Below are 11,641 nucleotides of genomic sequence, written 5' to 3'. Positions count from 1 at the left end.
AAAAAAAAAAAAACAATAACTGAAAGTGACTCCCCTTAGAAATATATATATTCCTGTATTTGATTGACACCTTTATCTCGAGCTAAGCCTGTTTGCAGGCTGTAACTGTGTTGTGTAACTGTGCAGCCCCATCCCTCGATGCTGTTCCCCATTCATCCAAACAGGGAAAAATTAAAATGAAATGCATATATATTTTTAGGGAGCTAGAAGTACTGATGATATCTAAGCATTTAGCCTACTGTGATAGATGTCACTGAAACTTTTTGCTACTGTTTGCCACAACAGCAGGCAAGTCCCTCAGTCCCCATCATACAAGCATTAAATAGAGGATACTTTTCAGCAGAAACTTTCCCTTGAGCATGCTTTGCAGGTATGAGCTCCTATGAAGACTTCTTTTATTTGCAAAAGTGCTCTGTGGCTTAATATGTTTTGAATGACATAATACACATAATATGTGCATGCACATGCATGCATATGTAGTACCTGATGCATAATAGAATAATCTTTCTAATAGATATTGCAGTTTATATTGTATTTGCATCATTTAAACATAAGAATATCGAAAACCCTCTTATCACATTTCAGAAAATGATATTTGGTCCTCTGTGCCAACAAGGCTATCCTGTATATTCTGTTTTTAGTAATTAAAATAAAAATAAAGCATAGCACAATTTTACAAAAAGAAAGATTAAAGTGCATAAGTACACATTGACAGATCCTGCTGTGAGCTCCTTTGAAGCAGACATTCTCTGTCCACGACCAGGGGTAGCTGGTTTAAACAGCAACAATTCTAGTGCAAATTACTGCTTCTGCTTGCAACAGCTGTCCTTTCAATATATACATGGCCTCATCTCATAGACCTCCACGTAGTGTTCCCGTTAATATCGCACGTGGTTTGCATCAAACTTGGCCCAAATTAATCAAGGTACCTCTGGAAGCAAAGTTGCCGACTAATAAATACATTCAAAACAAAATGCATCCCTTTTTCATGCATCTGTTTTCAGAGCTGTGTTAAAGATGAACCTTGAAGATATTTCAGAGAAAGCAAAGGACGGAGGATTCATGTTGCATGGCAAAGTGATGTCAGCAGAGTGAGATGAGCAACTATGCAGGTTCCTTGGATGCGCTGCTTGCCATTTTAACGTGCGATAATTATTATCTAGGTTTGTTTTTCATATATTTCTTCATATATCTGTTTGTGTGACTATATATAGAGAGAGAGAGAGCTTGCATGGGATGAAGATCTTCATCTAACTCAGGGCTTCATCAGATCAGCTGCTGCTCATTTGGATCCTTTGAGTCTGAGCATATTTAGAATATTTTGTGCTTTTGAACTTTTATTTTTTGAATAACATCTGAGAGAATTCCCCTACTGATCTACAACCGTGATCTTTTTTAAATTGTGATCATTTTGAGATGAGTAATAAAAGAGTTCTCTGCTTCCTAATATAACTTAATTTGTGGATGCTTTGTATTACGGCTCTAGATTAAAAGCTCTTAACAGAATGTCTAGATCGCCCACGTTGGCAGCTTGAAATAGTTCTGGCTGGTCCATCATAGACAGAGCAATTCGAAGTGCTGCCCAAATATTGCCTGATAGAGCAGGATGGGGAACCTGCTGTTGATTCCTGCTTTTCCTTTGCAAACTGAGAGCAGTGAGAAAATTGCTGACAGCCTCTCTGTAGGAAAGAAAAGAAAGATGTAATGTAATTTGCTTAATGAATAGCATAAAACTTCAGGAAATAGCATTCTAGAATTGAGTGTATTTTTTAAATACACTCGGGTGTGTGTGCACCTCACAGGCCTTTCTGTGTTACTCTTCTTTTATTTTCTTTAAACAAGTGGACGTGGCTTGTGGTAGTCCAGACCTTAATTTATTGGTCTGCTTTATTGTTTATTTTATTGGTACGTTTAAACGTCTTAAGCTGACAGTAAGGACCCCTATATAGTAAACCTGTGTTTCCTAAAGGATGTACTAAAAGTACTTTTGACAATATTAACTACTGTAAGCATTTTAACTGGACTTTCCCTTATAGACACAGTTTTATATTTCTTTTCTTTTAATACAGGATTGAATGTGAGAACAATCCCATAGATGATGATAGGATTACTTGCACTTAGAGCTAGGAAAGATGCTTAAGCAGCTTGTTGAATGGAGGATTTCAGTTTTTAAATTCAGTTGTTCTGTTATGTAGGTTGTATGGATATAAACAAAATATTACTCATTTATCAGTGCTTTTAAAAATATATATATATTAGCTGAGATAATTAAACTGTATTCTAATTTTTTTTTTTCTTGAACAGCTCCAGCTAGAAAATGAATTTTCTCTTGGTAGATATGATCCCTGACTCCTTCGTTTACACGTATTTGTAACTTACCTGTATGCTCCTAAGTTGATGCAGCTTATGCCTAAATTGTACCTGGACCTAATGAAGCCAGGTTGTATTTCTAAAGCACGTGTGTAAGCCTCAACAGCTTCTTCGCTTCGATCCCCATTTGCCAGGGTTGCTCCAAGACGGTTCCATAACGTATAGTCCTGGTGAGAAAATGAATTTTCTACTGTCGGTGTCAAAGGGGGCATAATAGCTCATTTTTGATTGCAAAGTAAGGCAGAAAATAACAATATCATATCCTCTCTTCGTTAATATAGAATGGAAGGTTCTGACTCATGATTATAGGCGACTTTAAATAACCAGTACATTAGTTATTATGCAGCTAAAAATCAGACATATATAAGTCTACTTCCAAAGGGGCTGTCTGATAATTAACATTTCTCTTTCAAGTGTTAAAATTTTAATGACCGAAGCAGCATCTCATTAGTATTGGTCTGATCAAGAAAGGAGGAAGAAAACTGTGAAACTAAGTTCTTAAAAATGGAAAAGCATAAAATGTACCTCTGGCCGAACAGTTAAAGCAGCACTAAATGCATCTATTGCTCTGTTAAATTCTCCATTCAGGTGGAAAAGAACTCCAAGTCCTGTCTGCAAGTCAGGGTCTATCATGTCACCATTCTGGTGAGCAGCCTCCAGGTATAAATCCTTTACTTCTTCAAGTAATGAGCTAGACAAGAGTGAAAAATAACATGAAGTTGCATCTTAGAAATCATAATTATTGTACTTGATGTTTCAGAAGTGATAAACTTGAAAATAAGCTGCTTGAGTTCAATCCTAGCAGAGATACGCTTCCCCGTCCTGTTGCAAACTCATTTCTGAAATACAGAAGTTTACCTGTGTAATGAAGTCAAAGTGAAGCTATGAATCCAAGTAAGAAAACATGAATGCTTATTAAAGCTAATGAAATCAGGTGGGTTTCTCAGTTGTAAAAAGAGTAGCCATTTTTGGAGCCATAAATGATTAGCCAAGACCCCTGCAGATGGATGCCAAAATTTCCATCTCCTATATGTGCTGTAGGCTTCATAAAACCTCACTGGCAGCTCTGGGTGATGAGGCCAAAGTAGAGCAACACACTTAGCAATTAAGCTGAACTTGCATATTACATCTTATTGACATTATCTCGTCAACCTGAGGCTCCTTACTGATAAGAGAAAACATAAGGCCTGTCTTCAAAATGATATGCAGTGAGATAGCACTAGTGTTTTGGTTCTATAAATGGTGTTTATGCCTTTAATTAATTTATTATGAATTTCAAACTTCAGAGAGATTAATTTATTGGCCTCATGAAAATATGATGAAGAGCTGCCAACTCATGATTTCTTTTGTTATTTAAAATGGTTGCCAGCTCCCATTACAGTATGCTGGGCTAGAGACAGATAAAATGACTGCATTGTCTCTTTGTTTAAAAACAAAATGAGTTTTAAACAAGCAGATGCTACCTCCCAGTTATATTCAGTGAACTGAAGCCATGTCCCATGGCAAAATGGCTGATGTTCCTGGATACTAGTGGCTTGGTTGGGGTATAGGAAATTTGATGAACAATAGAAAGAACACACATGTAGAGCTATACAAGTCTGGTATGAATTTGGAAGCAGTAGAACAAGGATTTTGGGAATAAAGAAGCTGCAGTCAGGGTAAATAAGATTAGTAGAAAGTTATGGGACTTGAAGCAAAACATATCTTTTGCTTGCAGTTTGTTAATTTCCATGGATGGAATAACGTAGTCCTCAATCCCTAAACTGAATGAACTGTTTGTTTCCTACCCCTGCCTCTGTGGACATTCAGCTTCTGGGTTTCCATCACAGGCAACGAGCTGGACTTCTATACATTAAAGGCACAGCATGAACCATCGTTTGCAGTGGTCATTACATCTCAGCCAGCAGGATTTAACTGCATTTACCTTTCATCTGATGTCTTAGACATCCTCCTGGTAAGTGCTGGGGACCCTTTTTTGCTTTTCACTATATACTTGTATTTTGGATTTAGCTTTATCCAGTTTCGTAGAGCTTGGTAGGCTTCCTGTTGATGACCTGTGTTAGTATAACTTACAGCTAGTGCCATCAGAGCTTTTAGGTTATTTGGCTGCAGTTCCAAACACCTAGGCAGAAAGTAAAAATATGTTGAGGGTTTTTGTTTGTTTGTTTCTAGCCAACCACAGTTCTTGAGCTCTTTCAAAATAGTCCCTGTAAATAAATAAGACACTTAAAAAAGATCTTCCAACAATATTTTCAAAGAAGGGGCTTTGTTTTACTATTTTGTGATAAATGTGTTTTGCATTTGTACACAAACGTGCATGCATGGACCTTTGCATACACACATGTATGTACATAAATATGTGCACACAGGTAATGCTCTCATCTTTTTCATTATGAGTAAGTTGAGTGGGTAGATTGGTCTTATATTTTCTGTGTAGCAAACAAAAAGTTTAACTTAAATTCATGCAAACAGTTTAATATGATTTTTCAGCTCTGCAAAAAGGTCTTTTGAAGAAAAAAAATCACTTTCCTATGAATCATCTCACGAATACTAAATTCTCAGTAATTCTTTGATAATGATGGAGCCAGTCAACTGGAATAGTCTTCTTACAGACTATATATTATGAACTGAAAACAAAATCTGGCCTATTTTTTGAACATCACTCTTGCTTTAAAACTGGGGGAATAGAAAAGCCCTACTTCAGGCAACCCCTTGGTCTTCTGTCTAGGTAAAATGGAAAGTTAGGTATAAGTGAGAGCATCCCTAGGTGATATCTTGACGGTTAATGCTGCTAATGCAATTGAATGTTGAGAGGGTACTTTTTAAGTGGGAACATGAAAACCCACTAGAGGAAGTAACAATAATGCTGATATTTTGGAACTGACTTTTACATACAAGTATCTCTATCAACCACAAATATTCTCAGATTAGTAGTCAGCAGCTGGAGGTGGTTCATTCTAATTAAAAAAAACACCACCAACCTCTTTGTTAAAGGACAGACAACAGAAAATATGCTAAGTGGCTAGGATATTAAAAAGGTACTTTATTTGCATTATGCCTAACTTGTGTTTATCAGACCGTGCAACTTTTCTTCAGTGCAACTAATTACATTATTAGATTAAATATTCTACTTATTTCATAAAATAGAAAGACTAATCAATTCTCTGTCACTGTTTCTACACCTGTGTCAATGCTTTGCTTAGTTAAATACATGGTTCAAGTTACAAGACAAGTATGAGGTTAAATATACCTAGGTCTCCATTACCCAAATACTCATTTGACCCCTTGTTTAGCGGTTATCTTTATCTACCTTTGGAGGGCGACAATGGCTGCTTGCTCATTTTCATTCTCTGCCTGTGTTATGCCCAGGAACTGCCAGGCCTGCAAAAATAATCATCATCTTGTTTTGTTATATAGACCCAAGTGCAAACAGTTACAACTAGTATCACTTCCAGTGGGGAGAAGAATAAAGATAGATCTGTTCAGCAGTAATTACAGTTTTTTTCCTACGGTGTACAGACCAATAGTACGAATCAGTGCAGTTCTGAATGCCTTTGAGCATGATAATATTTATAATCAGTCGATGCAAAGGTATTTTGTCAGTGTATAAACACATGCTGGTTTCTCAGATGTAAGTTACTGCACATTTTAAATGTTGCTAGACTATTACAGAAAGCACTGAACAACAATGATTAAGTTATATATGTTTAAGGGATTCTTGAGGGTCTAGGAATTATCTCTGCTTTTTGAAACACTGCTGCTTATTTTACAGTAGCAATAAATTCAAAGAGATCTGTATACTTACGTTGTAAATATTTTTCAGGTTTCATTAATACTGTGAAAAATGATATAATTCTAAGAAAAATCTTAGAATTCTTGTTAAATCAATTTTTTTTTGTAATGGTAGTGCTTAATAGGTTGAAAATATTGGGAAAATAAATGAAGCATTTCAAGTATTGTCTCTCTTCAAAGCTTTTAAATGACAATTTGGCAATTCTATCATTTCAAAAATAGATTCTCATCTTATGGAGAGCTCACCGTTATCTATTTCAGAGCATATGTTATTCCAGAACCAGCATAGTTGTTCAAGCTGTTTCAGTCAGTCATGACTATCAAAGCTTTGGGTCATGAAACCATTCCATCTTTGTATGCTAAAGGGAGTCCCCTTTCATTTGTCAACAAAAAGCACAAGAGTGAATACCTCTGCATCATTGGGCTCTTGTAGAATAGCAGCCTCCAGGTACAGGATTGTAACAGGCAGGTCACCTTCTTTCATTTTTTTCAGTCCTTCCTCAAAAGCACCTGGCCAGTCTTTGAAAGGGTTTTCTGTATGGAAATAATATCCCTGGAGGAGAGAATGAAGAGACCCATGTTTAGCCCTGTAGTGAGGGATAGCAACTATAAAATTAAGTTATTCATTATATTCTAACAGGACGTAAACATTTTTTCTATGAAAAAATGGATGAGCTACCCTATAAAATTTGAATTACAAAAACTGTAAAAGCAAACATCAGTGGCCATTTATATTTGTGCTCTCTGTATATTTACTTGATCACTAAAGTTATGCTTAATGGTACTTATGTTGGGTGTCAAATATAATGGCAACAGCTCACATTGCAATAGCAGCAGAATTGAAGCTAGCATGAGCTCAGTACATCCAATTTATGGAAAAGAGCATAAGGAGCACAAACCAAGAGGCTGACTCCCTGCAGTGCCTGCAACCTCATCTCTATTTGGTTAATATTCTGGAATCTTCAATTAATTTTCAAGATAAAGAGTAGTGTTTCAGGTGCCTGAGTTGAATTTAGGTGTTTTTTGGGTTGTGTTTTTTTTTTTTTAAGTTTTGTTTTTTTCCTCTTCATGCCACTGCAGTGTAAAGAATGTATGTTTTAATTCAACATATATTATGTAGCTAATATTAGCATACAAGGAAGGGAATGAAGAAGAGTGTTTGAGTCTGCCTGTCTGGATTTTTTAGTACTTGGTGCTCTTCCTTGAGTGGCTGTTTTCAAAAGTACTCAGACTCCAGCAGTTTGCTTTGCAATCCATTTGGCTGAATTCACACACTCTGCATGTCTAAATGTATTCTTACTGTGGTACTTTCTCAAATCTTATCCTATTCAGAGTCAATTTAAAAAGGATGAGTTCTTTTGGATAAAATTAGCTTCCATATCCCAGAAGTTTTCTTGGAATCCCGTGAACAGCTGAAGCTCATCTAAAAATTTCATGGGAAGGATGCACAGTTTGAAAACAACTTTGTGTTGTTACCTTCTCAATGGTAGAGATGGTGACTTGCCCTGGTGCTTCTTGGTTCTCTGAAATCCAGTTCCTGCGAGCCATTTCTTCCCATTCTGCTTGCATTTTATCCCAAAACTCTGTGTCTGACTAGAAGAAAAAGATGAAAAAATGAACAACAAAATCCTAAAATAAAATGACAGGCTTTTATTATACTTTTTTTAACAAGTGGCAATTTTGCTGAGCAGTGTTCATTCTATTAATAATCGTGCTGACTGAAATACTACAGTATAAATATGGAATTTCATATAATTAAATTTCATCTCCTATCTTGGAATGTATTTCTTCATCAGAAGACTCTTTATCTCAGAGGCAGCATATGTTCTGTCTGAAGCAGGATTTGCAGCAGTTTACACTGCGTCTCGTTGATGCTAACAGTAAATTGTAACTTAAAAATTTGAAGAAAATGAATGGTGCTCATCCCTAGCCAAACTGAAAAACAAACCCTAAGCATACGTGCTAAAGAATAACAACAGTTAAAAGTTTCTTTAAAAAACTAACAAAAACAATTGTCCTACTTTGATGGATTCAGCATCATTTTTACTATGTAAAAGAGTAATCACCAAGCTTAGAGAGTGTGTGGACAAGATATTTAAAATAAATGGAGTCTTCTGATATGTGGAAATCCTAATATTCATAGATTCATAGAATGGTTTGAGTTTGAAAGGACCTTTAAAATAATCCAGTTCCAACCCCATAGCTATAGGCAGGGACTCCTCCCTCTTGAACAGGTTGCTGCCTTGAATGCTTCCGGGTTGAGGGCATCCGCAACCTCACTGGGCAACCTGTTCCAATGTCTCACCACCCACACAGTAGAGAATTTCTTCCCAGTATCTATTTTTTCAGCCTTCTCACCTTACTTATAACCCTGAAAAGCAGTGCCATAGTAGAATATGTGCTCAATGCTGCAAGCCTTTGCAAAGTTCCCCAGTTCCTTCAGGGCATGGCCAGGACTTCAGTGAAGTGGCACTACTGAGAGCACAGTTTCTCAGTTTATTTATGTCAGAGAATTAATAATTCTATTGAGGTATAGGCAGAACTACTTGAGGGTAAGGTACAAAATTATTTTGAGATGTTAGAAAATTGCTCACATAGTTTTGTCTGAATCTCTATTGAAAGATCGATTGCTCTTTGATACTGTTCTGCAGCCAGGCGTGATTTGTGAATGCGTGATTTGCCACAACTCTACTCCTCAGGGACTCGGAAAAAGGAAAGTGGAGACTGTTAACAGATCTAGAATGAGTCAGCAGCCAGAATATTTGAGTCTGGATGTAAAGGGTAGGACCCATAGCCACTGTCGGGAGGTGCAATCGCTGTAAATCACAATGCTGTTTACAATGGCAATGTACATTCCCTCCCTACGAATCTAACAGGCATTTCCCTTTGGTTTTTGCTGTATCACCTCACTTGGATATCCAGCACTTCCTTCTAGGAGGCTCAGACTTGTATGAATTATGCAATTAGCAGATCTGTGAAGATACCTGCTATGTTACTCTGCAGACTAGGAAACGAGTGTGAATCATTCATGCCCAAAGAGAAAATTATATTCTTTTTAATAGAAGCAAACAGAAGATGACAACTTGGTTATACAACAGCTTCTAAGGTTTCAAAATTTGCTTTCATTCCAAATTTGATGGAAATAGAGTCAATTAAATAGTTGTGAGATTGTACTGAAATGTCCGCTTAGGAACTGAAAAGGCTGGGATAAAGATTCAGATTGCTCCCTCTTTTATCAACAGTGAGCAGAAGCACTTGAATCACTTAAACTATCCTGTTCAACAAATGTCTCCATGAACTATTTTGCATTCAGTGCAAATCTGCACTGCATTGAAGAAGAAAATTACTTGACTGTGTTTTTACTAGAGGTAATTTTGAGATTCAGGATGAGAAAAGGTAGTGGAAATTTCCCTTTCATGCAGATTAACATTAATATAACCACTATATAGACAGTAATTATTAATGTCTTTTAAAACAGATTAAGTTATAGATCTAATGATATGTATGTATATATGATGCTTGTAATGTTTTTATTCTTCTATTTTTCGCACAAATATCACTTTTAGAACCCACTGCCTTGGAAGCATATAAATCACATTTCTTCAGCATATATAAAACCACTTTTAAGTGTCTTAAGCAAAGATGTAAGTATTTTTAGGTCTTCAATTCGAATTCTGTTGCTCAATTGCATATTTATTATCACCCAGAAGTTTGCTGTGTGCATACTGCACTTAAAAAGCCAATGAATTACAATGTGTTTAAGTAACGGTGCTTGATGTTTATAGTGAATCAAAAGTGGAGGAAAAATGAAAGTAAGAGAAGAGTTATGCTGTAAGGTCACTTATCTCGTGCCACTTGGATGTGGGTCAGGACCCACCTGGTATTTTGCAGCTGTAACCAGGAATTTGCAAGGTTGGGCAGAGTGGGCACTTCCATTGTGTACAGCAGCCCTGTGAGCAGCATTCAGTCTTAGGGCTCCTGCACCAGCTACAGCTTCCAAGTACATCCAGCACTTGGGGTTTCTGAAGCACGTGAGGCAAAGCTATGTGGAGCAACTGGATCATGCTCAATCATGGCACCTGATAAAATGCCATAACATTACCATGGCAAGCAACAGTTTCAGTATTAGAGCAGTTCAGTGTCCTTGAGGAAGAGGATGGTAAATATTACACAGTCCTTATTAAAGACCTAAGTCTATTTTAGCTGTTATGAGTAGCAGTTTTCCATTGACTCCAGTGGCAGGGGGGTTAAATTAATATTGAGTGCTTCTGAAAATCTGGCTATGGCTGAAGACTCCTAAATCTAATTTTAACTCCATTTGCTATGTGACTGGTGCTAATTATTTCATTTCGGTGTTTTTCCTACCTTAATGCTGGCAATTTACTTTGGTCACACCAAAAGTTTTCAGAGCAGATGAACAATTTTAACATATTCTCAGGTAATCTGTAATATCTGAGTGAAATGACAACTAGGGAAAATGTTTCATGCCATCTTTTTCCTTCCATGCAGAATATTTTGCATTTTATCAAAGAGGCTATTTTTACTGTTGGTATTTAAAAACATGCTGAAGCAGTTAAACAAGAGGCAAAATATCCCCAGACTCTTTACTTCCTGTGATAGAACAGCGGGGAGGAATACTAATAGCTAAGTTATGAACTCCCATGTTTTCATCATTTTCTGTTAGAACTTTCCCTACTGCCAAAACTCAATTTGCAGTGTTCCTTCTTGAACAGTGCATAAAAAACAAAAGTTTTGTGGTTGTTCTTCCTCTGAATTACTGCATCAATATGCTCTATGTGACTGACACGGTATGTTAAATTTGTGCACTTACTAATTATTACTAACTACTGTTGTCACAAAATATAGCTGTAATATGTCCTGATGCTCCATAACAGCACATTGTGCAGCAAGGTCTCACGTTACATTGGCTTGTAAATAAAATGATACTGAGAAGAGCAGTTTAACGTTTCCTTTATGTAACCTCACAATGCTGTGGCATCTGCAGTTTCATCTCTATGCTGGGGAAATGAGGCATAAGAAAATATCAGAATTGCTTTTTTCTATATCTGAAATGTTTCTCAGTTGGAAGTTTTTCCACTTTCTTGGTTTCATGTATTTTAATTCTAACTTATTTCTAATACCATAATGCAGAATAAATATAATAAATGTATGAATTTAATATTTAAATAAACAATTATTATATAAATATAATAAGTGTAGGTATAGAAAGGATCTGATTTCCCTTACTGGCTTTTTTTTTTTAATTCAGTAGTGCCAACTGTTGGTAAAACGCAGCTAATTACTAGAAAGATTATGTATGGCACTTGGAAATAATGGCATGAGGCTCCTTGTGCTTCCCTCAGGTGTGTAGCAAAGGAATGTGGCAAAATTCAAATCTAGTTTCAGAATGACAAAAAATGTAGCCAAGTCTAAACAGACCTGATCAGCACAAGGGAATTTAGACCTTCTTTAGTAAAAA

At 36.4% G+C, this 11,641-nt stretch overlaps 1 protein-coding gene and 1 long non-coding RNA gene across 4 annotated transcripts in view; one reads left to right on the top strand and one right to left on the bottom strand.

The window, feature by feature from the left end:
- Positions 1-1,158: 1,158 nt before the first annotated feature.
- The window catches only part of PEX5L (peroxisomal biogenesis factor 5 like), a 40,824-nt gene continuing 30,341 nt past the window's right edge, over positions 1,159-11,641 (bottom strand). For all 3 annotated transcript variants that reach the window (XM_031555179.1, XM_031555178.1, XM_031555180.1), the window contains 7 exons: positions 7,639-7,755; positions 6,572-6,715; positions 5,681-5,751; positions 4,295-4,492; positions 2,896-3,061; positions 2,380-2,537; positions 1,159-1,679 (listed from right to left, as the gene is read on the bottom strand). In XM_031555179.1, coding sequence (XP_031411039.1) covers positions 1,475-1,679; positions 2,380-2,537; positions 2,896-3,061; positions 4,295-4,492; positions 5,681-5,751; positions 6,572-6,715; positions 7,639-7,755 — 1,059 coding nt within the window. In that variant the 3' untranslated portion in view covers positions 1,159-1,474. The remainder of the gene's footprint in view (positions 1,680-2,379; positions 2,538-2,895; positions 3,062-4,294; positions 4,493-5,680; positions 5,752-6,571; positions 6,716-7,638; positions 7,756-11,641) is intronic.
- The window catches only part of LOC116217059, a 76,945-nt gene continuing 67,761 nt past the window's right edge, over positions 2,458-11,641 (top strand). Inside the window, exons 1-4 of the long non-coding RNA XR_004160976.1 lie at positions 2,458-2,540; positions 2,959-3,030; positions 3,131-3,264; positions 4,200-4,324. This is a non-coding gene — a long non-coding RNA (uncharacterized LOC116217059). The remainder of the gene's footprint in view (positions 2,541-2,958; positions 3,031-3,130; positions 3,265-4,199; positions 4,325-11,641) is intronic.

Source organism: Meleagris gallopavo, chromosome 11 (assembly GCF_000146605.3).
Source record: "Meleagris gallopavo isolate NT-WF06-2002-E0010 breed Aviagen turkey brand Nicholas breeding stock chromosome 11, Turkey_5.1, whole genome shotgun sequence".
Classification (NCBI taxonomy): domain Eukaryota; kingdom Metazoa; phylum Chordata; class Aves; order Galliformes; family Phasianidae; genus Meleagris; species Meleagris gallopavo.
This window is presented reverse-complemented; position numbering and strand designations above follow the sequence as displayed.